Source organism: Pristiophorus japonicus, chromosome 4, assembly GCF_044704955.1.
Source record: "Pristiophorus japonicus isolate sPriJap1 chromosome 4, sPriJap1.hap1, whole genome shotgun sequence".
Lineage (NCBI taxonomy): Eukaryota > Metazoa > Chordata > Chondrichthyes > Pristiophoridae > Pristiophorus > Pristiophorus japonicus.
Genome location: NC_091980.1, coordinates 113837771 through 113865153, shown reverse-complemented (window position 1 = coordinate 113865153; position 27383 = coordinate 113837771). Strand labels below are relative to the sequence as shown.

Sequence of the window (27383 nt, the reverse complement as noted above, 5' to 3'; positions counted from 1 at the left end):
CACCACAGAATAAAGGTTTTTTTTGACTAAGGAAATGACAAAAAGTAATGGCAGCATATACTGGCTTAACACTTGTATATTAGAAGCCCTTATTACAAATTTGCAAAGGGATGTTTAATTGGAAACATTCAGTACTTAAAGGTTTTAATGCAAGACATTCACAGAACCACAAACAATATTTCATGCCTCGTGTGAGCATAACTGTAGGAACAAACGCCTCAGTCACCATCGCCCTGGTAATATTGCTCCCCAGAGCTGCAACTGCCCTAGCAAGATCGTTGCCAGGCAAAAAATAGCAGCCATTTTCACAGACACAACAGTTCATACTGAACTCACTGGTAATTTGCTTTTATTGTCAGTATTTGGCTCATTATGACTCTTAATATTCCATTCAAATACTTTAAGCGCTGAATTTAAACTAATATAAAAGCTAAAATGATCAAAAAAGAGAAACTTAAATTTGACAGTACTTATTTTATTTGTTTACAGAATCGCTACAGACGAGACACCATATTGCTGATGCATATAATTTGTTCCATTTTCTTTTGCTGTTTTTGCTTTAAACATACCAAACAAATCTTAAGACCAGTTTACAACACTGAAATGAAGTACATAACTAGAAAAAAAACTATGTCCATAGATTTTGTGTGTTTCTTCGCAAATCATGTACATTGCTACCTCTCACACTATCTGGAAGGCATTTTTAGAATTAACAGAGAATAAAATATTGGTGTTCAAGCTGAGACAAAATAGCCAAGGGTCCTAAAACAGTGATTATTTCAAATGAGCATGAGTCCTGTCTATATAACAGATCCTTATACATTGTCATGTGATTCATCCCGAACCAAAATTGACTCATATAAATCATTCAAAAAACTTGAACATTCTTAGAATTTTTGCATTTCAACAGCCACTCATTTTTCTCTTGCTGTCTGGGAAACAAACATATTTCACCATATCTTTGTGTCCAATGTTATATTTTTCAAAAAGTATAACAAAAAAATCATAGTATTAATTTTGGATATGGCACAGCAACAGTATTGGAATCATCACAGGTTAATTGTTTCTAGACCCTGGCTCTTGTCAGAACTAATTTTCACCAGTTTAGCTCAGCAGTTATTTGTCATGCCCATCAGTCAGCGATCTGTTTTTGCTTTAAACATACCAAATAAAGGTGACTGATGTCATCCATTTGGACTCCCTAGGGGTGCAATTTTTCTTGGGAAATAGCACAAAAAAGGCGATAGCAAATCGGCAGCCTGTTTTACATTCCACCTGATTTGCTTTTCCAATGCATTTGCTATCGCCTGTTTACGCACTACCTTCCAAGAGAAATTTCATTCCCGGGTTTCAGACAGAAGATGCTTACGGAGATCAGTGCTTTTACAAAAAAAAAATTTTGGCTCTGTAATTCGTAAATGGCACAAATGCATGTATTAAAGAGTGGGTTTACGTTGTGCACACTACCTGTTTAAACTGCTTGGCTTCTGCCTGGCTGGAACCTCAACTTTCCTGTTTAAGAGTGAGCTCTGTGCATGCCTGAATATACACATGTCCAGAGCTCTCCCACAACAGTTGTTCATTTAAATGTCAAGAAAGCGGAGAGGGGAGAAACCCTCTCTCTAAACAATTAAATTGAGGTAAAGTAGGTTTACAAAGTACCCAGGGGACCTACTGCACTGAATTTACACTCCATGTGGTGTCAAATGGAAGCAGTGTAAGACTACCCAATCCAGAGGCTCACTCCACTTTGTTCTGGAGTCAGGTTGGATGGACCGTGACTTTGGATTTACACTGTCAACTGAGCATCGGCACGAAGCTTAAATCAGGTCGCATGGTTGCTACGCTTGCAGTGTGAATGCAGCTTGAATCATATATTTTACTTAAATTCTTTTTTGTGTCTATTTTTTATGCACTTTTTGCGTGGACAGGAATGGTAATGCATTAGGGGTTCAGTGCTCAATTTGGTGAGGTGCAATGAATTTGCTACTCCTGATTACATTCAATCTGTGCATCATTTGTTTCAAAGTACTGTAGCTCTCAAAAATAAAGCGCCGTTCCTCCTTTCCACATAAGTTGTAGAAACATAAATACCATTCTCTGCTGTTTTAATCAACAAAGTACAATTTATCTAGCTGGAAAAGTAGTTGCTTGCCGAAAAGAGTCCTTTTTTCCCCCCAAGTATAGCACCTTAATTCCTTGGTCACCTTTAAACCATTTCTGTAACATGCTGTGTTCCTAAAATGGCACATTTTTGTGATTTAACAACCGTGAGGTTTGAAAGATTTCACAAAGAAAGGATTTCTGTGATCCACCATGCTCAGGTGTCGCTGGGGCACTGATTTTCTTTTGCAGGCAATTAAAACAATTGTGTTAAGTGTATCTTTATACCAGAAGCAACATAAAGTTTGCTAGATCATGAAAGGCTAACCTCTCTGAGCAGCATTTCCAGTCTGCTCATCATAAGGGCTGCCGAGTGCCACATGCAAGGTTATGAGCTGCAAAATTGAAATTTGACACACAAAAAAACAAACACTAATTTTCTACACAAAACAGCCAAATCATTACAAAATGCACCATGCAATAGGTGTGAAGCTGGTGATTTTACATGAAAACCAGTGGCTTAACGACCACCACAGAAGTGATGTTATTTCAGCAATTTACAAAAATGATGTTTACAAACAAAATTATGAAAATTATATTCTAGTGTCTACTTAAGTGTCCAAGACTGCAATGTCAAGAGGTGCCATTATACAATGGTCAACCCAATGACAGCTGGGGAAATATGCATTAAAATATAGAAGAAAGGTAGTTTGGAAAAGGCATGTAATTTAACCATTGTGCTATGTCTAGAACAGTGTGTTCAGTCAACTAGTCTTAAAATATATCTGTAAAATTAACTTTCTAAACAATCCTAGCACCTTCCAACATACACAACAGACATCAACATCAAACACAAATAAAATCTGATTGTCCATACTCTGCCCATTTTGTCTTGGTACTGCATTTTACAGATTTGTTGTAATAGCACTGACACATTGTACAATGACTAAAGATATTCATTCTTACAACATAAAATTCACCTCCATAAAAATTGGAATGAAAGTTGCAGAAAGAGAGTTTTGGTTCTAAGAAAACACAGGGTGCGTCCATTTACTTCAGCCGACAATGTTTGCCTGAGACAATACAAGCAAGCAGACACATTGCACTTAATGACACAACTCTGGGAATTGCGTGCTCACATCTATTGGAACCATCGAAATGCTGCTCCTGAAGGAAGAATCACCTTCTGAAACCAGAAAAAAGGGAAATAATTACCTAACATAAGAAATAATCAGTAGCAAATGTTAACAATCTACATGTAATATTCTTAGTACGGCAAAGTGAAATACTGTTATGAGCAATCGCTTAAGGACAAAGAGATGGAAATTCGGATGCGCCTCTTTCGCGGCGTTAACCCGGACAGTAAATTTTGCGCCGGGAAATGGTTTGCGTCTCCAGCCGCAAAATTCACTAGCTGGGCCCGGAGTGTGGAGTGCAGCGCTAAGGGACGCGTTCCACACCTCTTTTAGGGCGCTATGCCGGCTGAGCAAATGAATATCCCGAGGTAAACAGCCGGCCTCGGCGTGCCCTAAGAGAGGCTTTTGTGAAAGAAAAATCTGGAAAAAAAACCCCACCAAAAACATTCCCAATATTTCCCTCACGGCAGATCCACATGAATCACAAAAATAGAATGTTTTTTTTTTAAATCACACTTACCTTAGGTAGACATTCCTTCTCTCACTGCGGCTGCTGCAGCTGGAACCGCCAGTTTTCACAGGCGGTCCCACTAGGGCGCGTTGCTGGGCACTACGGATCGGGCAAGCTTCAAATTTCGAGCCAGTGTCGCAACCTGGGGCGTTGCACAGCGGCTCGCCTCTCCCGGGTGGTACTGCTCCGCGCCCTCACAAACCCGGCACTGAATGTCCCGCCCAGAAATGCTTTCCGCTGCCATTATCGCCCCCTCCGGGGCAAAAACAGAGGCGGCAATGAAGCGAAAATCCAGCCCATAGGTTTTAACAAAACTAGACTGGATTGTACCAAGGCGACTACACTATTTCTCTGAGTAACCAGCCAGATTGTATTTAAAAAAACAAATTAGTACATAGGATGCACTTACTCCAGAATGGGTGGCAAAGAATAATCATTTACTTTTCCAGTAGAAAATCTGCTAACATCAACATCTGGATTTCCCCTTTGCATCACATTTTCCACTTATGTTCCAATGTCTAGCAAACAGACTGCACTGATCACCTTCTTTGGCCTTCAACAGAAGAAAACCAGGTACTAATTCTGCTCATTGGTCAAGTGTATTTTTTGGGTTGTTGATTTTTTTTATATGTATTAAATAAAGGTGTTTAGACATAATGTTATATGATGAATAGCTGGCCTCCTGTCCAACTATAGATACAATGAGTTAGAGTGCCTACTCCTTCATCAATTACATAGAGAAGGCCAGTTTCTGTTTGGCTGCTACTAATGTCCCCAGAGTGGAAAACCAGATAGTGAGTCAGTACTTCCACCAACTCTACCTTTATTGATGAGCATTCCTTCTTCTCAGGGGATTTGGAGTGTGAGAAATAATCTATGGTTAGTGGCAAAAATGAAGCTATGTAACACCACTCCTGGTTACCACCACCAAGAAAATGCTGCCCGTGGCAACAATCTATATTATTTTGAACCTTCCAATTTTTCTTACAATTTTTTCCCCTTCTCTTTCCTCAAGAGGCTGCATCTCAAATCAGGGAGAGGAGTGCAGTTCCGTGGAAAATGGGAGTCCTGTATTAACATGTCAAAGTGGTGATTCTTCATGTGAGAGCTTAGTGGAGGTATCCCAGTGGAGCTTGACCTCCACCTAAATCATAGAAATTTAAGGCACAGAAGGGGATCATTTGGCCCATCATGTCTGTGCAGGCTGAAAAAGAACTATCTAGCCTAATCCTACTTTCCAGCTCTTGGTTCTTAGCCTTGTCGGTTACGGCACCTCAAGTGCATATCCAAGTACTTTTTAAATGCAATGAGGGTTTCTGCCTTGACCACCCTTTCAGGCAGTGAGTTCCAGACCCCCACCACCCTCCGAGTGAAAAAAGTTCTCCTCAACTCCCCTCTAATCCTTCTGCCAATTACTTTAAATCTATGCTCCCTGGTTATTGATCTCTCTGCTGGGGAGAAATAGGTCCTTCCTATCCACTCTATCTAGGCCCCTCATAATTTTATACAACTCAATCAAGTCTCCCTTCAGCCTCCTCTGTTCCAAAGAAAACAGCCCCAGCCTATCCAATCTTTCATCATAGCTAAAAATGCTCTAGTGCAATCACATCTTTCCTGTAATGTGGTGACCAGAACTGTATGCATTACTCTAGCTGTGGCCTAACTAATGTTTTATACAGTTCAAACTCCCTGCTCTTATATTCTATGCCTTGGCTAATAAAGGAAAGTACTTGAATCCTGTATGCTGCCTTAACCACCTTATCTACCTGTCCTCTTACCTTCAGGGATCTGTGGACATGTACTCCAAGGTCCCTCTATTCCTCTACATTTCTCAGTTTCCTATAATTTATTGTGTATTCCATTGACTTGTTAGCCCTCCCCAAATGCATTACCTCACACTTCTCTGAATTGAATTCCATTTGCCACTTTTCTTCCCACCTGACCAGTCCATTGATATCTTCCTGCTATCTACTGCTTTCTTCCTCACTCTCAAGTATACGGTCAATTTTTGTATCATCTGCAAACTTCTTAATCATGCCACCTACATTAAAGTCTAAATCATTGATGTATACCATAAAAAGCAAGGGATCTAATATTGAGTCCTGCGGAACCCCACTGGAAACAGCCTTCCAGTCTCAAAAACGCCGTCAACCATTACCCTTTGCTTCTTGCCACTGAGCAAATTTTGGTTCCAATTTGCCACTTTCCCTTGGATCCTATGGGCTTTTACTTTTCTGACTAGTCTGCCATGTGGGACCTTGTAAACTAATAACTACAGATACACATTTGCATCTGAGTTCACTGGTAAGCATGCAAGAATCTAGGCTAATTTCCCTGTCCCGAGCCCAGGGACACCAACCTAACCATAGCAGATTGGTCACCTCAGCACAGTACCACATGGTTATAGTAGATGTAGCTAATTGTTTTTTAAAATCAGGATTGCATATACATAGTTTGAACTGTATTTAATTTCACCAATAAAAATCCTTGTTATTGTAGTCTTTGTATTCAACAGCAATTTAGCCAGCTGGATTAGAGAAGCTGGGGCTGTTCTCCTTAGAGCAGAGAAGGTTGAGAGGAGATTTAGGAGAAGTATTCAAAATCATGAGGGGTCTAGACAAAAGTAGAGAGAGAGAAACTGTTCCCACCAGCAAAAGGGTCGAGAACCAGAGGACACAGATTTAAGGTGATTGGCAAAAGAACCAAAGGCGACATGAGGAAAAGTTTTTTTACGCAGCGAGTGGTTAGGATCTGGAATGCACTGCCTGAAGGGTGGTGGAGGTAGTCTCAATCATGGCTTTCTAAAGGGAATTGGATAAGTACCTGAAAGCAAAACAAATTGCAGGGCTACAGGGAAAGGGCGGGGGAGTGGGACTGGCTGAAGGGCTCTTGCAGGGAGCCGGCATGGGCTCGACAGGCTGAATGGCCTCTTTCTGTGCTATAACCATTCTATGATTCTATTGCAGTCCTGAAGAATTGATATATATTGACCAACTATCAAAGATGCTTTCAACTCATAATGATGTTGCTCAATCTTAAATTCACCCAGGAATATAGATTAAATGTTTAACAGACCTTTATTTAAATATAAAAGCAGAAAGTTAATGAGTAATCCACTTCTTTTCTTCTAATGAGCTGTTCCCCACACTTCAGTGGTAGTTACGTAGCAACAAAATTGTACTTACCCAAAAGATAACCTGTCAAGGTGATCCCTCCATAGGAGACAAATGCTACATAGGTGAAGATGGGCACTAAATTCCAGTGCTAAATTGTTCCCAATCAGTTGTGTTTGTCTAAATATACCATTAAAAAAATGTGAAAGCACAGTGTTGCAAATCACTATGGATGATACTGATATCACTTTGGTCAAGGACACAGCCAGAACTTTGGCGGTCTGGCCTTCAATTGCCTTAATAGGGGAGTTTGCTCTTTAGACAACAGCAGAGAGTAATGGATATCAATAGTCATCTGTAAACTCTGTGTTGAAATAGATTGGCCTATTTCTCCCTCTTTGTCGAAGATGAATTGGTCCAGAGATCTGAGTCCAGATTATCGATAAGTAGAAGAATGAAATTGACTCTCTAAAATCAGACTGTACTTGAGTTCTATCTGGAACATTATACTCATTTGCAGAAATGCTGTGTCCCCAAGCTAGTGAATAAGTGTCCATTTAAAAGCTGAATAGTTCCTCAGTGAACTGTATCCAATGTGTTATAAAAATATTTTATAATTAATTAATTCATGTTGCAGCATCCATACTGTAAATAAAATCAGCTGACCGTGCTCGAGCCTGAATGGAAAACATTTTCCTTCTATTAAAAGGGCCAGCGTACCAGTTTCAGACAGTGTTAGTTCCTGGAACAGCCTACTGTGAAAATACTATTCAAATATCGCAAAGTTAGCCACAAGGGAAAGCTCTTAATGTAATCTTATTGCAGCATAAACTTCTGAAATTTTCCTTCCAATTGTGGTTTAAAAAATAGTAAAGATGCAATTAAAAATACAATAATGCTGTTGCAGCATGGATTGTGTCACAGCACTGAAAAGGGGCTTTTCCATGACCCCACTACTTTAACATATTTCAATTTAGCATTTGATACATATCAGTAATAAACAGTTAATATATTTAGAACATAGATTTAGGATGCTAAAGATGCCTGCAAGCAAGAACTGCCCAAGTTTGCTTAAAAAAATCCTTTACTTGACAATTTCCCCCCTCCCCATCTTGAAAAAGGTGATCCCTCAGGGATCCACAGCTGCAGGTTGCACTTTATCCTTGGCACCTTGTCCAAGTGGCTATTATTTGTGCATGAGCTTTAACGGTGAGTGCTGGTGGGCTGTTCAATCATGAGAACAGCTGGGAAGCTGAGCCTGATCCTGACTTCATTTAATATCCACTCACATGCAATCCAACAGAGGTTTGATTTCCCCTGTCTAACCTAAGGGTGCTGGAGCTATCTGTAGCATCCTCACTGAGATCAGTGACCGCCTCATAGACCGAGGATTAGACCTAGGACGCTTCCTGTCTCTTTGCCTCAAGAACTCACTGAGCCACTGGCGGAGCCTGACAATAACGTTTTTAACATTAAAGAGGATGGGCCTCAATAAAATGCCCCATCAAAACTACTAAACTGAAGACAATTAGAAGTAAACTTAACAAGGCCAGAATTCTGCCCCATTTATAGTTAATGAGGAGGGAAAATTGAAGAGAGGTCTGTTTTGTGTAAGTGAACTATTTTCTAAGAATGCACAATGCAACTTTCATTTTAGACAATTAGACACTGGAATATTAGTAGCGATCAGTATTAAAGATTTGGAATAAATCATTGATAAAATTCAGTTGCTTCACTCGCCAACTGCTTTAGTTTCAATGACATAATTTACAGCAACCAAGGTAGTTTTCATAGTACTTTATAACGCCTACTAGTCTGGATTCAATGGGACAACGTTTGGCAACAATTATTAGTCCTTTTTACTATCATATTACAAGTACAACAATAAGCGAGTATGAAATAGGAAAATGCTCAATTATGAATCATAATAATTGTGATTATTATGCACTGCACTAAGTACATATTATAGGATATACCATAGAATTAATCTGTAAACCTAATCAGCACCTTTTCTTAAATCAAGTAGTGTCAGGGGAATTAATAAATTATCTTGATTTAAATTTACCATAAAGTCCACTGTAACCGTTGCAAAATAATCTTAAACAGCTCAGCTTTCACTTTTGTTATAAAAAATCTGGATGAACATGGCATAATTATGTTATTCTATGGCTCCCACTAAAGTCCCACCAACAGTGATCTAGATTATCAGGGCCTGCAGTTCCCGCTAGATTGCACTGTGTTCTTCAGCGCAATTCGCCCAAAATCAGCCATACCAGCACAAAAGATCAAGGAATTTCATGCGTAAATTATATCCAGCGCAGTGTCCGTGATCTTTTGAGCTAGAAGCAGACCCTGCCCACAAAAGTGACCACACCTTCAGATCGAATTAATCACCATTGCTAGTTTCCTCTAATTGCTCTCGTTTGCAGACCTTCGAGGAAGCTCTTAAAATAAAGCTGGTTCTTTTGGTTGCAAGAATGCTATTGAACACCTTTTCAAAGCTTTTGAATATACTTTTATAATTTACTCAGAAACTGACTACTGTGCACCAATATAACTAGTAAATGGTTCTGTATAACTTTTTAAAAATCAGTTTCAATTTATTTAATATTAGGTTACCCACAGGTGGTGACTGACACTCTGATTAAAAATGCTTATTATCTGTGATAAACACATTTCAACCTGCACCAAGTTACCACTCTTAAATTTATTAGGGAATATTTTTTAAAGCAAAATTTAAAAAAAAATTATGTTCTAAACTGCTGCCCAATTGCACTGGTTCATGACAGATTTTACGTTTGGCGATATGCCAATGAGTTTGAGTGGAAACCCAAAAGAAATACACTTCTTGCGCAATTTGTACCCAGATAGGCGATTGTGCCCAAACTCTACCCTCAGGTAAAACTCTTTAATTGCAGTCAATAAAAATATTAGTGCAATTTATAAAACAATTTTCCTCTACTTGCCCCTGAAATAAGACAATGTTGTAGAATTTTACACACAATTCAAAACACTATTGTGAGCCAACATTTCTGTTGATATGAATAAATATAAAAACATTTACAGATTTGTTTTACACTTGTATTTGTCACATCACACTACCTGTATGGGCACACAATCAACTTCCACACTGTTACCAATGCTACAGCTTGATTCTCCCTCTTGAGTTTTCCCTTTCTGAAGATTCTGCTACATTTGATATCTCTTCAGGTGGTCTTACTAAGTGGGGCAATCGCAAGGAACCCTTGTCCTAACACTGCACAGTGTTGCATGTTACCACATCAATGTGCTGTGCCACCGTGACCACCCAGCTCTGGCATGATCCAGTACATCTGCTTTAAAGTTTTTGTAACATTACCTAACTCCACAGGTTGTGCTACTAAAATTGTGCTATAATATCTACAACATTGTAAATATAATTTGTAATGCACGACACCAATATCTTTGTTTCTACACCTATGCCAGGATCACGATCCAGGAGACTACTTTTGTCACTGCACATTAGCACTCTTTGGGGGTAATTATGACTTTGAGCAATAGTGTAAAATGAGCTCTTATCGGATCGCCCGCCCATTATACATCGCTCCCAATTTTCATTTCCACTGAGTTCATAGAAACATAGAAAATAGGTGCAGGAGTAGGCCACTCAGCCCTTCTAGCCTGCACCGCCATTCAATGAGTTCATGGCTGAACATGCAAATTCAGTACCCCATTCCTGCTTTCTCACCATACCCCTTGATCCCCCTAGTAGTAAGGACTTCATCTAACTCCTTTTTGAATATATTTAGTGAATTGGCCTCAACAACTTTCTGTGGTAGAGAATTTCACAGGTTCACCACTCTCTGGGTGAAGAAATTCCTCCTCATCTCGGTCCTAAATGGCTTACCCCTTATCCTTAGACTGTGTCCCCTGGTTCTGGACTTCCCCAACATTGGGAACATTCTTCCTGCATTTAACTTGTCTAACCCCGTCAGAATTTTAAACGTTTCTATGAGGTCCCCTCTCATTCTTCTGAACTCCAGTGAATACAAGCCCAGTTGATCCAGTCTTTCTTCATAAGTCAGTCCCGCCATCCAGGGAATCAGTCTGGTGAATCTTCGCTGCACTCCCTCAATAGCAAAAATGTCCTTCCTCAGGTTAGGAGACCAAAACTGTACACAATACTCCAGGTGTGGCCTCACCAAGGCCCTGTACAACTGTAGCAACACCTCCCTGCCCCTGTACAAATCCCCTCGCTATGAAGGCCAACATGCCATTTGCTTTCTTAACCGCCTGCTGTACCTGCATGTCAACCTTCAATGACTGATGTACCATGACACCCAGGTCTCTTTGCACCTCCCCTTTTCCTAATCTGTCACCATTCAGATAATAGTCTGTCTCTCTGTTTTTACCACCAATGTGGATAACCTCACATTTATCCACATTATACTTCATCTGCCATGCATTTGCCCACTCACCTAACCTATTCAAGTCGCTCTGCAGCCTCATAGAATCCTCCTCGCAGCTCACACTGCCACCCAACTTAGTGTCATCCGCAAATATGGAGATACTACATTTAATCCCCTCGTCTAAATCATTAATGTACAGTGTAAACAGCTGGGGCCCCAGCACAGAACCTTGCGGTACCCCACTAGTCACTGCCTGCCATTCTGAAAAGTCCCCATTTACTCCTACTCTTTGCTTCCTGTCTGACAACCAGTTCTCAATCCATGTCAGCACACTACCCCCAATCCCATGTGCTTTAACTTTGCACATTAATCTCTTGTGTGGGACCTTGTCGAAAGCCTTCTGAAAGTCCAAATATACCACATCAACTGGTTCTCCCTTGTCCACTCTACTGGAAACATCCTCAAAAAATTCCAGAAGATTTGTCAAGCATGATTTCCCTTTCACAAATCCATGCTGACTTGGACCTATCATATCACCTCTTTCCAAATGCACTGCTATGACATCCTTAATAATTGATTCCATCATTTTACCCTCTACCGATGTCAGGCTGACCGGTCTATAATTCCGTTATCTCTCTCCCTCCTTTTTTAAAAAGTGGGGTTACATTGGCTACCCTCCACTCCATAGGAACTGATCCAGAGTCAATGGAATGTTGGAAAATGACTGTCAATGCATCCACTATTTCCAAGGCCACCTCCTTAAGTACTCTGGGATGCAGTCCATCAGGCCCTGGGGATTTATCGGCCTTCAATCCCATCAATTTCCCCAACACAATTTCCCGACTAATAAGGATTTCCCTCAGTTCCTCCTCCTTACTAGACCCTCCGACCCCTTTTGTATCCGGAAGGTTGTTTGTGTCCTCCTTAGTGAATACCGAACCAAAGTACTTGTTCAATTGGTCCGCCATTTCTTTGTTCCCCGTTATGACTTCCCCTGATTCTGACTGCAGGGGACCTACGTTTGTCTTTACTAACCTTTTTCTCTTGACATATCTATAGAAACTTTTGCAATCCGTCTTAATGTTCCCTGCAAGCTTCTTCTCGTACTCCATTTTCCCTGCCCTAATCAAACCCTTTGTCCTCCTCTGCTGAGTTCTAAATTTCTCCCAGTCCCCGGGTTCGCTGCTATTTCTGGCCAATTTGTATGCCACTTCCTTGGCTTTAATACTATCCCTGATTTCCCTTGATAGCCATGGTTGAGCCACCTTTCCTTTTTTATTTTTACGCCAGACAGGAATGTACAATTGTTGTAGTTCATCCATGCGGTCTCTAAATGTCTGCCATTGCCCATCCACAGTCAACCCCTTCAGTATCATTCGCCAATCTATCCTAGCCAATTCACGCCTCATACCTTCAAAGTTACCCTTCTTTAAGTTCTGGACCATGGTCTCTGAATTTACTGTTTCATTCTCCATCCTAATGCAGAATTCCACCATATTATGGTCACTCTTCCCCAAGGGGCCTCGCACAACGAGATTGCTAATTAATCCTCTCTCATTACACAACACCCAGTCTAAGATGGCCTCCCCCCTAGTTGGTTCCTCGACATATTGGTCTAAAAAACCATCCCTTATGCACTCCAAGAAATCCTCCTCCACCGTATTGCTTCCAGTTTGGTTAGCCCAATCTATGTGCATATTAAAGTCACCCATTATAACTGCTGCACCTTTATTGCACGCACCCCTAATTTCATGTTTGATGCCCTCCCCAACATCACTACTACTGTTTGGAGGTCTGTACACAACTCCCACTAACGTTTTTTGCCCTTTGGTGTTCTGCAGCTCTACCCATATAGATTCCACATCATCCAAGCTAATGTCCTTCCGAACTATTGCCTTAATTTCCTCCTTAACCAGCAATGCTACACCACCTCCTTTTCCTTTTATTCTATCTTTCCTGAATGTTGAATATCCCTGGATGTTGAGTTCCCAGCCCTGATCATCCTGGAGCCACGTCTCCGTAATCCCAATCACATCATATTTGTTAACATCTATTTGCACAGTTAATTCATCCACCTTATTGCGGATACTCCTTGCATTAAGACACAAAGCCTTCAGGCTTGTTTTTTTAACACCCTTTGTCTTTTTAGAATTTTGCTGTACAATGGCCCTTTTTGTTCTTTGCCTTGGATTTCTCTGCCCTCCACTTTTCCTCATCTCCTTTCTGTCTTTTGCTTTTGCTTCCGCCTCCTTTTTGTTTCCCTCTGTCTCCCTGCATTGGTTCCCATCCCCCTGCCATATTAGTTTAACTCCTCCCCAACAGCACTAGCAAACACTCCCCCTAGGACATTGGTTCAATCAGGAGCGATGTATAAAGGGTGGCTATTCCGATATCGCTGGTTATATACTATCGCCCAAAGTCAAAATTACCTTCGTTGTTCCTCTCATGTGATTTGAATCCAAATCAGAACATGGCATCAGAAGATACAAACCAAACAAAACTGCGCAGGAGAGCAAAATGGAAACATGAATGACAAAAAGGGAATGTACAGAAACTTGTGCAATAAGACTTGGCTGCAAGCCTGGAAGACAGGGATTGAGAAGCCAACGAACATAACATTTGTAAAATCACTCTCGTGTGTAATCCCTGTATAATAAATGTTCTTAATATCAAGTGCAACATAATGCAAGCATCTTCTATTCTTGGAATTTCATTTTTCTATTGTTACTAATAGAAGCAACACTTGTTACATGCCAAGTTCGTCTATAGTAGCACATTTTCAAATAAATAAGGTGCGAAATTGCCCTGTGTCCCGGGGTGTTGCTGGGGTGAGTAGTGCAGAGCTACGGGGATGCTCCACATAGCACTGGCTTGCTTCAATGTCCCTCCCCTTCGTTTAAAGGGGAGGGTCGCTGCACACTCTGCAAGGTCTCAGGTGGTCTACACTACACCAACAGGGCAGCGTGGCACCAGGCTTGCAGCATGGCACACAATACGGAGTGCCAGGCTGCACGATGGCGGCCTGGATCACGCAAAAATGCACGTAAGGAGGCCGACCCGAGAGTTGGTAAAAAAAAAGCAAGATGGTGGCGCGGGGCGCTGGCAACCTCTCCTTTAACTTCGTCCCCAAGAGCGGATGTTGAACAGCTTCACGACCCCCGTAGCTGCCGTTGACATCTGCTCACGCCAGCCTTGCGGACCATGGGGGCGGTAAGGGGCGGCGCGCGGCGCTGAGGGGTCACCGCGCATGGTGATGACATCACCGGCGGTTGCTTGCCGGCGGCTCCGCAAACACTTGGCCAATTTCCCGGGTGACGGTAGTCTCCCCCCACCCCCCGGGTGAAAAGTGTCTAGCACTCCGTTAGCATGCCCCCGCCCCTCAGAGGTGCTAACGGGTCTCTGCAACAAGCAATTTCGCCCCCTAAATGTTTAAAACATAGTATACTATTTTTAAATTGACAACTAAACAAAATAAGGATAATTGTGTAGCAGTAATGGATGGTGTTGAAGTAAAATGACACATTATGTACACTAATTTTTTTAAGAATATCTGTTTACATCGTTCAGTAGTGTGTTTTATATATCTTGTGTGACTGTGGAACAATAATTGTTAATTAATGATTCAGACTGTAGGTAGTGGAAATTCAGTTGGAGTTTAATCAGGGTGCTCATGGCGGCAGGACGGTAAATTTTGTGCCGGGAAATGGTTTGCGTCTGCAGGCACAAAATTCAGCAGCTGGGCCCTGAGTGTGGAGCGGAGCGCTAAGGGAGGCATTCCACACCTCCCTTAGGGCGCTAGGCCGGCTGAGCAACTGAAAATCCTGAGCTCAAGAGCTGGCCTCGGAGCGCCCTAAGAGAGGCTTCCCTGGAAAAGAAAAATTGCCAAAAAATGCATTCCCAATACCTTGCTCACCCCACATAAATATAAATCACAAAAAAAAAATCACACTTACCTCATTCAGTAAATCCTTCCCTCACCGGGACAGCTCTGACCGCCTGGTTTTTCAGGCGGTCCCACAACGGAAGACTGCGGGGTCAGCGTGAAACAAAAATCATAGCGCTGTCAAAACCGGGGGCGTTACACACCGGCTAGACGCTCCGGGCAGTACTGGTCAACACCGCCGGCACCGGCACACTGAATTTGCCGAGCGGCACGCATGCCGGCACTCGCGGCTCCGAGCCTTTTAGCGCCCCTGATCCGACCCTTTCCAGGGGTGCTAAGCGACCGTATTTCTACTCCTAGGTCTAAAAGGATACAAGGTGGTTTTACAACAGATGAAAAAAATGACTGAAACAGAACAGCTTGCCATTTGCCCAAATACATGAAGGGATGACGTTTACTCTCAAGCAGAACTTGTACTCCTAAAAGAAGTAGTCTATTATAATTACATAATTGCCAGAGATGTATGTAAGATACTTACAAAATCCTGATGTGCTGAAGTCTGCATAAATCATTCAAGCATAACCACTAAAAACCACCTCATAATATTCAAATTATTTCTTCTCATAGATGGATGCATTTTAAATTGTTTTACCTTGCGCCCTCTCACATTGAAGAAAAACCTGAATGAAAACCTTTCGTTAGCCTTACCTCCAAGGATGCTGTTGGTTTTTTTTTAAGTTCCTCACATTTTCGCAGTTTGCAAATTTGGTGGCCAGTTTTGCGATTTCTACAGCTACTGCATTCCTCACAATTTAATCTTCTTCTGCAGGGCTCACACATGCCACATCTCTTTCTCTTCTTTTTTCCAGAATGAATGGCTGAAGCAAGGTCATTCTGCAATGGATATTCTACCAGACCGGCCATCTGAAGTGCACTATCTGCCATGAATATCCCAGCAGGAGTCATAATAAAAACACCTGGATTCAAGGGAATGCCACTCATGAAGGGTAAATCAACAGGACTGCTTATTGCTTCAGCAGCAGAGACTACCTCCATGTCAGAAATGCCAGCTTCTCGCTCACTCGAGAGGAAAATATGCTCAGGTTCCACCTGCTTTTGAAGATCTGAAGGAATGATGTGTACTTCATTCTGTGCTTCTGATAAGCTTTCCAGTGACCTGTCAGATTTGTCTAGCATGTGATAGACTCTTTTATGCTTTGAGGTAGGAACTGTTGATTCTTTTCCATTTACGAAGATACTTCCATTCTGCAACTGCCCATTCATTGAGCTGGAACCGCCAAATGTAGAAAAGCGTGTTGATGAACGAGGTTTCTTTAGCACTTTGCTTATTGGCTCATTTATTATACCACTTCTGCTCCTTTTTTCTAAATCAGCAGTAAGTTCGTCATCCTTATGATTATCCTTTTCCGATGGATCTGTGCTCTGAGTGATTTGTTGCTCAGTAAGTTTGCTGGCATTGGACATCATTAAAGATTCTGAAGTGTATTTTGCAAATCAAAATGATGAAGAATCTATGTGAAGCAACTCTCTGTTACCAACTTGAACTGGAAAAATGTGGTAAATCTTGACCAACTCAACAGTCGATCTGAAAATCTCCGCGTACCTTCTGTTTGGCACCTTCTGCAGTTACCCCAGGCTCTTTAAATAAAGGAAATAAGAAATGGTTATCCTTGGCCTTACTTTTATAGGAAATCTTATTACTTTACTTAGTGTATAATTAGTGTATTGTACTATTAGTGTGATAAGAAAAGCACATCACAAAAATAGCTTTCCAAACATTTCACAATGTTTGTAATGAATTGTAAAGAGACATTCATAACATAACTGATATTCTTAATTTTTAACACCTTATAAATCATAATGTATTTCTGAAATCCTGACACATTTATGCATTTAAATTTCCGTAACTCGGCCACAAACTCTCCATGAAATTAGTTTAGAAAAATAAAGTACAATTAACCGCTAATGTAGTATGATTCTCAACTTAAAAATAAAAATCACATATAAATTCATTTCTGTGATGATATTCAATTACTTATCTCAGATTACGTTACCACAGGCCAGCTATTGTGACATTTCTAAAGAACATGTACACTATTTCACACTGAGGAACTAATGAACTAGCTACTTGTTTTGCTTAAATGGAGATGGCATAATGATACCGCATCTTAGATCACCGATATATGGTGCCAGAGTTGGTGGGATGCACTTTGATTCCGCACTCCTGAGTTTTCAATTCCAGCCATGTTGCTATGGGAGTTACTAGGAAGTGGCTTATTTTTCCCCACAGCATGTGGCATTAGAGGAGACTGAAAACTATCCTTGTGAAGTTCTTTTCGAACATCCAGCAGCTGGTTCACAAATGGATTATTGGAGGCCTAGGAGCAGGTTATCTGCCTTCCTGGTTACAGCCTTTGTATGGCCCATTGACCATAGTAGAAACTGAAGGAAATCATACCCTTGATCGAAGGTAGCTGATGTGCATGTTTAATTTCTGACTGGGTGATACCAGCTTCCCATCACCCTATTTCCACCTAAAACAAACGTCTCACTGGATTTTTGGGTTAGGAAGTCCCTAAATCTTAAAACAGAAAAAGAAAATAATAAAACTTTGGATGTAAAATACAATTTTACCAGGAGGCACAATGGTAATGGATCAGCTGCCCATTATATACCCAGTCCGATTTGACTTCACTGGAAAGCAAAATCTGACACTGTATGTAACAGGCCCCCTGATCCATTGCTGCCCATTTTGCAGCCCTGCTGACATTGAATTTCATCCCTTTTGCTTTTTCAACTGTTGGCTTTCAAAGCACCCAGAGGATTGCTTTCTCTAGATCGGCAAAGGATTGTCTCATGTAAGGTTTATTTTAGCTTCAATAGCACATGATTTGTGTAGTAAAATGAGGGTCACATCCCTTGAATTCAGATCACTTGATATCTGTGAGTCAGGACAGTCTTTATAAAGTTGCTCTGGAAGAATCTTTTGCTGTGGTTATACCAGCAACAAGGTATTGAAACTAGAACAGTGTGAATAAAATAACTGACTCAACAACTGAGAGTCTTACTAATGCTTTAAGAAAAATAAATCAAGTAGTTAAGCAGAATATATACATGCCTCATCCAAACAATCCACCAAAGGGTTTAAAATGTAATGACAGCTCAACGGTAAACTACCAGTAACTTTTTTCAGTCAGGCTCATAAACTAGAGAATGTTCTTTACAAGTTCTACTGTATAACTAAAATGTATGTATACCTTTGATGTCAAGGCCATGTTAAGCACATTTTCCCAAGATTTTTCCCTTTTAAAATAATTTCCTTCACAGTCCCACTTCAACCTACTCATGAACAGATGACTTTGGAGTCAAAACAGTGGGATTATATACTATAGTTAGAACAGTTTTTTCATCTCCAGTACCTAGATCTAGCCCAGAAAAACTGGATGATCGGCTTTGCTTTCCAATAAATGTACACTGTTTGAACTAACATGAGTTTAGCCAAATTCAATCCAGCACCCAACTGAACAATTCCAAAGACTTCCCTCAAATTAAGAATTATTTGCACAAGTTCAGCCCTTTCACTCAACATAGTTGCAAGAAACGAGAAATGGAAAAGTTACAATGATGTATTAGAGGTATCCTTCAAGCCTGGTCATTCAGCAGTTAGAAGTGTAGGGGCGGATATATATTACATCTGCCTGATAAAGTTATTAACTTAGAAGTATTTACTATTAATTAAGGATGGTTTTCCTCTACCTAGCCCAATTGTAACAGAGAATATTATATAACTGGTTTCAGTAGTCCTGAGCTGCGGAGGGAAAAATCACTCAGGTTTCCCATGCCTGCTTACTTATTCTAAGGCATTTGCTGCCAAGTGCGTATGTGTGTTGATGTTGGGTGAAAACCAGAACAGGGCCAACTGTTATGTCCCCTATGACCTCATAGTCTACAATCACTGACTCGGCTCACGCCTGTAGAAAGATCACTTAGACAAAGTACCGCGGAGTGCCCAGCAACCATGGAGCCACACCCCAGTTCACCGTCATCCCAATCCCAAATTCCAAGCCAATGTCTTCAAGAGAGGGGGAAATTGGCAAAAAAAAACTTTATAAAAAAAGAGTACTTGATCTTGCATCCATCCATCCCTCCCTTCGCCATCGCCCCCCATTTGTAGTTGTGCCTTAATCCGTCTAGGCCCTATGCTCTGGAATTCCCTCCTCAAACCTCTTCGCCACCTTTAGGACCCTCCTTAAAACCTACCTTACTGACCAAGCTTTCAGTCACTTCTACTAGTATCTCCTTCTTTAGTTCAACTTTCACTTTTTTCTAATTAGGCTTCTGTGAAGCACCTTGGAATGTTGTTTTTATTAAAGGCACTATATGACTGTTGTTATAGACAGGGGCATGAACATATACAAAAAGATGTGACTGAGCATCTTTTGATATCCGCTGCATAACCCCTGTTTAATGCTAGAGCTATATAAAAGCTAATAAATTTGGACAAGATGTCATATAAAGTCTATGATAACCATTTTGAATATTTTGCCCAGAAGGAAACATGCTAATCATGACCGGTAAACAAAATGATTAATGTGGCGTTTTAGCTGTGCAGTCAATTCTGCATTATCCTATTGAAAAATCACAGATTTATCAATAGACCAGAGTGTTTCTTAAGCAGAGCTATCAAGCAATTGATATTGAAAGGTTTCCTGCTGATCACAACTCTGTAGATTAACAAGATCTAGGAATGCTGAAAATGTTGTTGAGTATTTCAACCTCAACAATTTTAGGAAGATAAAAATAAATGTTATTATTTTAGAGTCTAATGAGAAAGATCTTTCTTTTTTACTTGAGATGTAAATTGCTTCAAACAATGAGCAGATTGTGAGCAAAGGTGTCAATGGCAACCTTAATCTCTTCCAAGCAGTATAACAATCTCAATTTTTGAAAAGCCATCAGTGAGGTCCCTTTTTAGCATGTAATCTTTCCTGTAGAAGGTCTTCCTTCAAGTTACTTAACTCTTCATCCTACAAATCTTTATTTTGAAAATTTAGAGATTTGTGATATTCTAACTAACATTTTCTCACAATCTGCACATGGCTTGAATAAAAACATTGTTGTACTATCTTTACCAGATGAAAACTTCTTGAAGATTTGATAGTTGCTTTGGTAGCCATAGAAGTTTCTGATGTTTATCCTAGATGTTTCATTTAAATTGATAAATCTAGGCCCAGTTCATGTCAATAATAATGAAAATAGATAAGGCTATGGATATAAGAGTGCAGACATTTAACAGTGTGTTAAAAAGGTGTTGCATAATTATTTTAAGATCTTGATGGTTGCATAGTTTTTAACAGATTTAGCCACCTAAACATCAGTAAAACGACGCTAAACATGTTCTATTCTGTTCAGCTAAGTGTTGACGACCCAATATGAAGCCATTAATAAACATGTGTTTCACAGTTCTTGTATATATGTGTAAAGCATTGTTCTCATTTTCAATCCAACTTACCTGGAATTTTGGTTGTGCCGGGCAAACCAAACCCTGGATTCAGCTAGAGTTTAGATTGATTTTTAAAAGTTTTTAACCTGCACATTTAAGAAATAATGTTCACCATATACTTGAATAGTTCCATTTGCCTATTAAGCTGTGCCATAACAACAATAATTTTCTCACTGATTTGCCTATTTAGTTATCTGCTATGTTCCTGAATGTGCCACTTAGTATCATGGTTGCTTTATCAATTTCTTTGTTAATCTGGATAAGTCCTCAACCCTTTCTTTAACAGTTCTCCACATTGAAGGAGAACATGCACCAACTTTAAAATCCTAGAGCTGTGATGACTCTACCTATATGCATTAAGAACACATCTTCCTGCTTCTAATTTGTATTTTTATTGTGAAGTAGGCATGGTGGAGTACAACTTTAATGGAACTGTTTTCTTCATAAGCTCCATATAAAAATGGCTACAATGTCTCAGTTGGTTAAGGGAGCAATAATTGACAAAAAGACCAGGACTGGTTCAGTTAGCTAATCTCAGCCTTCTCAGAGTTAGGGAGAAGAATGTCAGCCAGATTCCTGCTCCTGATTACTATCCAGTGGCCCTTGTTGAAAGTGTGAAAGCAGGTGTTGGTTGAGGGCAGGTTCAGGCTTTGTGTGATGCCCCTCCACCGGTACACTCGCGGCCTTCCGCGAGAGGTGGGCGCCGGAGGGACTGGAGTGCGTCGTTATCCCCGGCAACCAAATTTTAATTTGATGTTATGTTTTAAAGTTTAATTTGTTTTAATTGCTGGTTTTAGTGTCCCTCTCCCCTTTTATAGGGGGCACTTGTAAAATATATAATTTTAGTGCCCAAAAAAAATCCCCCAAAAAACACACAAAAAATCCCCCAAAAAATAAATAAATGAATAAAAAGAGGGCAGTTAAAAGTGTCTGGAGTGTCCCCCAGATAGGGGGGCACTTGATCTAATGTTTATTTTGTCCCCCAAAAGAGCTGTGTGATGCCCTCCCCCCCCCCCCCCCACCCCATGACTAAATATACTGTCAACATCTACAGTCTAAGCTCACAAATGAAAAACAGGCATTCATGTGAACCACTCCCAGCAGGAGTCAGTCTTCAGAAGAAAAAGAAACAAATTATCTGCTGCCCATTTTAAATGGCAACAATAATTTAATATTGGATTGTTATGTGAACATATATCATAATTAGTTACCATAAGTTTCTATAAACATTAGAAACAGGATTAATGTGCAATATTTAATGACTTCAGTTAGGACAAACAGCTACAAAACTAAGCATATTTTGCAAAAGACCTTGGGGCTACTGAATATACACAATGTACACACTTTATTTTTTTCTGGCTTCAGACAAAACATTAAATACACACAAAACAAGCAATATTATGAGACAAGAAATTAAGTCAATGATCCAGAGGTTGGATCGAAAAAAAAAGAGATGCTTATGAACAAATCTCAGAGTTAAGTCACTCATGCCTTGACTCAAGGACAGAAACCATTTTGACTGAAGAAAACTTTGTTTAACCATCACTGCCCTTTGTTTGGATGCAGCTTTCTTCTACATTTTCCCAAAATTATTTTGATTAAAAGAATTAAGCTAAAGCAAAATTGGAAAAGCCCCAGCAATCAGCAAACTTTTGTTTGCATGTTTTTGGAGCAGAAAGTCCAGGACTAAAATAGATCTGCGGAAACTTATAGTTATTACAGAAGTGATGAAAAATAGCAATAATATAAAATGTTTTGCATTTTAAAGCCTATGGAGAACAACAGCTTCAGCTTCAATACTTTACACACTACTGGCTTAGTTGAGTAGAAGTGTATCTTTGAGTTGCATATCCACATGTATTTCTTCATGTGAAAATAACAATTGATTTATACATTTATCAGGAATACTTTCTTGCCTGCAGACTGCATTTATACTTTATCTAAAACAGCTATTTTACCAATCTGAAAGTATCTCAACATTGCACTGTCCATTTGTCCTGCAGGTCATTGTTGCTGTTGCAACACTTTGGTTTCTATAATATCTTGAATATATACCTTTGACATTCACTAAATTTAAAATTATGTATCAATTTTAACAAGTACTAATCATTATAAACTTCTGACAAGTTTGAACTGTGAAGAAAAGCAATACCTGCAGGGTGACTATATTTACATTGCAATCACTGATTGAAAAAACTCTGCAAATCAGTATTATATAAGTCTAAGTTTAAAAATAAGGCCTAGGGTTTCCAACTTCTTGTTTTATATCACCATCTTAGATGAGTTCTATGAATGATACAAAACATTTCACTTTTAAGAAAGTTTTTCTGTAGCACTTGGAATATTGATACATTTTTCAAACGCTTTGTTGTTGGAAGATACGGATTCAAATAAAAAGTGTTGAAATTGTCAATAGGAAAATTAGAAAAAAGTGGGCAACATTTATTTGACATATAAATGAGCAAATATTGTACTATTGGTAAACAGTTGATAGTTTTTTCATTTAATTAATTCAAAAACTGTCTTCCCTCACCTGACTTCAACCCTTTGATTGGTAATATAGATGTGTTTAAATGGAATCGAGTTAATGCTTCTAAAATATTTTGGACCATAAGACTTTTCTCTACTTTTAACAAGAAGCACTAAATTAAACATTGTAACAAATGAATACTTTTCTCAACAATTTAGAATAAAAATAAATGGGTCCTTTTTAACAAAATATTAAATTAAAATTAACTCAAAGTTGAATCTGCACTTTACGTTTAAAATGGAGCTCTGTGGTGATTGATGAATGGATTACAGTTCAAATAAGGTCAAGGCAAAAAAAGCCAACTTCCACTGCTTCTTTGGTACTGTACTGAAACAGTTGCCACAGCCAGGGAGGAGCTATTACATCCAGCAGTGCAGAAGAGCTGTCAGATAAGTATACTATATGATCTACTAACTACATATCTCTTCCAGGAAAGGTGTTCGTCCCTTTCATTCGTGTACTTGATCATAAACTTCTCAAAAATGCTTCACAATGCAGATGTTTGCCTACAGTAATATAATCTACGTGATATCTTTGCCCGAATAGCTTTTCTGATTCCTTCTTTCCCTAAAAATACAGAACTGAACAAAGCCACAAAAGTGGAGACATAGATGTTAACTGGTAATAAAGTATCTCCTGTCATAGAAGGCCTGCCGATCTTTAGAAATGTGAAGAAACCTCATCCAGTATTAGCACTGAACCATCCGAATCATAAACCCTAAGTCCTGCAATAAACATAAGAGGTAAGAGCCCTCCTTTCATTCCCTCTGCTGCACACAGAACTAATCAGTGGTGGAGGTCAATGCAAGATGAATCACAGCCATTGGGAGAGATGTCTGTGCAGTCACAGCAACCCTGAGAGTATATAAGGACAGACAGCATGTAAAATCAGTGTAAAATTAAGAGACTACAGCAAAGTGCAGATCTACAGTTTGTTTAATTAATTATACTTATATACAGAATGTCATTTTAATAAATGTGAATTAATTATATACATTAACCATTCATCTGCCGATATAAAGTTAAGAATACATTACAATATTTTTCCAATTGATTAACCCTGACTCTTAAAATTAAATTTGGCACCCAGAAACCTAATGGTAGATAGACTACTCATTCCAACTAGCCATTACTTGAACATTACTGTGTATTAATACCCTAAAGCAGGTTCCACAGATTACACTATCATGCAGTCATTCAACAAGCACTGGTCTACAACAGCTACAGCACCAGACAGTTTATTCAACAACCAAAGATCAAATGTGGATGCATAGATTTTTTTTTCCAAAAAAGTTTTAAAGACTCTTGTATTGTTGTTAAAATGAACAGGATATATTCAATCCTAATTTCAAAAAGTGTGTTTCACTTTTTTGCCACTACTGAAAGCAGGGTTGTCGAATGTCAATGGGAATCATTTTCACTTTTGGTGGTGGGAGTGAAGCTGGCAGTAGTTGATCGAACTCCCGTTATACACACTGTCTAAAATCAACAGTAGGGAAAATTGGGTGTGGTATATAACAGGCAGCTGATCCACCATTGGCAGGCTTCCTGCCCTTGCCCAAAGTAAAATTGTCCCCAATGTTACATTTCTTCATTTTATGCTCCGTTCCTTTATGGGCTATATTTATTTGATTACCAATGTGAGGCAACATAAGTACTTTTTCAAACAAATAAGAATCTGAACTGTAATCTTTTAATAGAATATGAAAAAAAGTCATTACATTTTGTCCCCAATGTTCTTCCCCTCTGAAGGCAGTGATTCACACTGAGGTAGGATCACATGGTCTCCAGCTGCCCTCCAACACCTTGCTCAAATAAACATTCTTCATTTGTCACCTGAGTGTGTTGACAGGCCACCCAACCACTGAGAAGGGGGATGGATAACACAGCCAAGCCTGGTTCTGTCCTCGCTCACCTAGTATAAAAGGCATAACTGTAACGTGATCACAAATGTGAACCATGTCTGTTTTTTACCTCTCCAGCCAAAAAGCAGAGGCTCCTCCTACCACCCCAGTCGATAAGCACAGACCAGCATTTCAACTCGTACCTTCCCAGTCTGTTTGCTAAATGCACTAAATGATATGATCATCTTCTTTCCCATGAAAGATTCTCAAAATCCAATATTTTTTTTTTAAATACATTAATACTATGTATTAGCTAATAATTGTTTGGCACATTTTCATCTCAAATATACCTGGGACTGCTCAAAACAATCAGTTACATCTGGTGTCCTAATTAGCTCTCATGCAACCTATTTTACCATATAATGCCCCAAAATATGTATTACCACCACAATCATACAAGATCTCAATTTGGGCTTTTGCATATTTTTCAAAATGTTCTGCAACTTTTGCTATATGAACTAGGAAGAATGATTTATTGCACACCTGTATTTTTCCGCCTCATTACCTGGCAGATATCAGCATTTTACCAACTGTTCCCACCTAACAACTGCTCCAATACATAGTGATGTCATTCAGGGACCCAAAAAACCACTGGAGCCACAGTCAGAAATTCTGTCTATTCCTACCCTAGGAATGAGGTATTCTCAAAAACTCTGGTATATCCATTACATCTCCATTTCCCCTTTACTTATTTCAAGATTTTTTTTCTGGTCTTTCATGCTATTTAACTTCCCATAATCGTTGCTACTGCAATCTCTGGAGTACTTCTTGATCCACACAAAGGTTGTTCATTAATAGGTAACATTAACGTGCTCCACAACCACTAGACAAAACGCTGCTTTGATCTAACGCGCTATTCATGTTTAGCAAACTACCGGTTAATTTATTTATCCTGTTGAATTGAACCACAACAGCATTCCAACAGCTAATAAATACTAGTTTCAGAAAAAAAAGATATAGTGCTCGTGATTATGGCTGAGAAAATAAAACAAACAGACACACGTATGTTTTTCATTGATAATAACCATAACTTCTCGATTAATAGACGTACATCTTTTGAAAGGAAAGCCTCGTTTAACAGAAGGTGGAACGGCAAACATTGCCCTCGATAAACTGTAAGGGAAAAAAATGAAAAAAGAGGCGAAGTGAAAAAGAAGCAAATGCATACATGTTTTTTTTTAAATCTGTAAACACGCCTTCACCAATTTACAAACTACACGAGTTACACGCTTGGCAGCATGGAGTATTTGCGTGTACAATTTCACATCAAATACTTTTGTTTCATTTTTCTCTCTTTTTTTGCTAATTTGCACCAGTGAGCTGAAACCCGTATGTTAACAGCGTCCAACACCACGATACATTCACTATCAGCACAAAAACAACTACTTTCCTTTCCCACCAGCTATCCAAAAGAAATTGAAAAAATGTTTTATGCCTCTGATCCACCACAGCACACTAAGATTTCGGCATGATAACATCTGCATATTTGCAAACACAGGCCCTTTTCCCCCCCGCACCTACCAAAGGCAGATCCAACGGAGGGAGGGATGTGCCAGTCCAGCCAGTGTGTAACAGCTGCAGCACTGAGGATCAAACAAACCCAGAGACACAGATCACAATCACACTTCAAAGCACCAATAACAATCCCGTGCAAAACTCTGCTGTAAGGTAACTGTGCCGCAAAAACTCGCTAAATAACACAAAGTGAGGGGCTACAACCTTCCGATTCCTGCAAGCCTTCCTCTACATCCCAGATCGCTCTGGAAGTAGATGCAAATACATTTCATAGATTTTTGGAGCGCGCCACAAAAAGCGAAGTGGATCTTCATGAACCGAAGATTCAACCTTTTGAACTGAGATATAATCCGCCGCGGCGACCGACAACAGATTTTACTCCGTTCTCACCGCGCCTTTAAACCTCAGATCAGTTTCCAAAAACATATAAATGTCCAGAAACTGTCGCGAGAAGTTTTGCCCCAAATATGCAGATGATTTAAAAAAAATGCACGACCAGTCGCAATATCTCATTGTTTGATCAATCTGTATTTTACAGAAAGGCATGCAACATTCGGTCCGGGTTCAAACGCGTCGGTTTGTGCACCGGAGAGCATTTAAAACGTCGCTGATCCTTAATACAGATTACCAGTCCATCTTTTCGGTGTGCTTCTTGGATTTGGCAGGCTGCCAAGCGAAGTGTGTGGAAACGACACCGCCAGGGCGGCAGAGATTTTCCTTAATTTCATTTTTCCCCCATCCTGGCTAGCCGGAGACACGCTGACATTGGTTGGAAA

The 27383-nt window shown here is 39.8% G+C and overlaps 1 protein-coding gene across 4 annotated transcripts; it reads right to left on the bottom strand.

The window, feature by feature from the left end:
* Positions 1-472: 472 nt before the first annotated feature.
* LOC139262143 (CXXC-type zinc finger protein 5-like) lies at positions 473-27383 on the bottom strand. 4 transcript variants are annotated; one of them, XM_070877289.1, is made up of 4 exons: positions 27236-27383; positions 26614-26675; positions 15843-16793; positions 473-3289 (listed from the first exon to the last, which is right to left on the bottom strand). In XM_070877289.1, the coding sequence occupies exons 3-4, from the start codon at positions 16620-16622 to the stop codon at positions 3245-3247; spliced, it is 825 nt and encodes a 274-aa protein (XP_070733390.1). In that variant the 5' UTR covers positions 16623-16793; positions 26614-26675; positions 27236-27383; the 3' UTR covers positions 473-3244. The 4 variants fall into 4 exon arrangements, 3 of the variants coding, with proteins under 3 accessions (XP_070733390.1, XP_070733391.1, XP_070733392.1); XM_070877290.1 differs by lacking the exons at positions 26614-26675; positions 27236-27383 and adding an exon at positions 26812-26845; XM_070877291.1 differs by lacking the exons at positions 26614-26675; positions 27236-27383 and adding an exon at positions 26144-26161.

Coding starts and splice junctions, on each gene's coding strand:
- LOC139262143 (XM_070877289.1), bottom strand. CDS start 16,622: ATGATGTCCAATGCCAGCAAACTTACTGAGCAACAAATCACTCAGAGC. Junction 3,290..15,842: donor AACCAACAGCATCCTTGGAG/GTAAGGCTAACG, acceptor TTCTGGTTTCAG/AAGGTGATTCTTCCTTCAGG.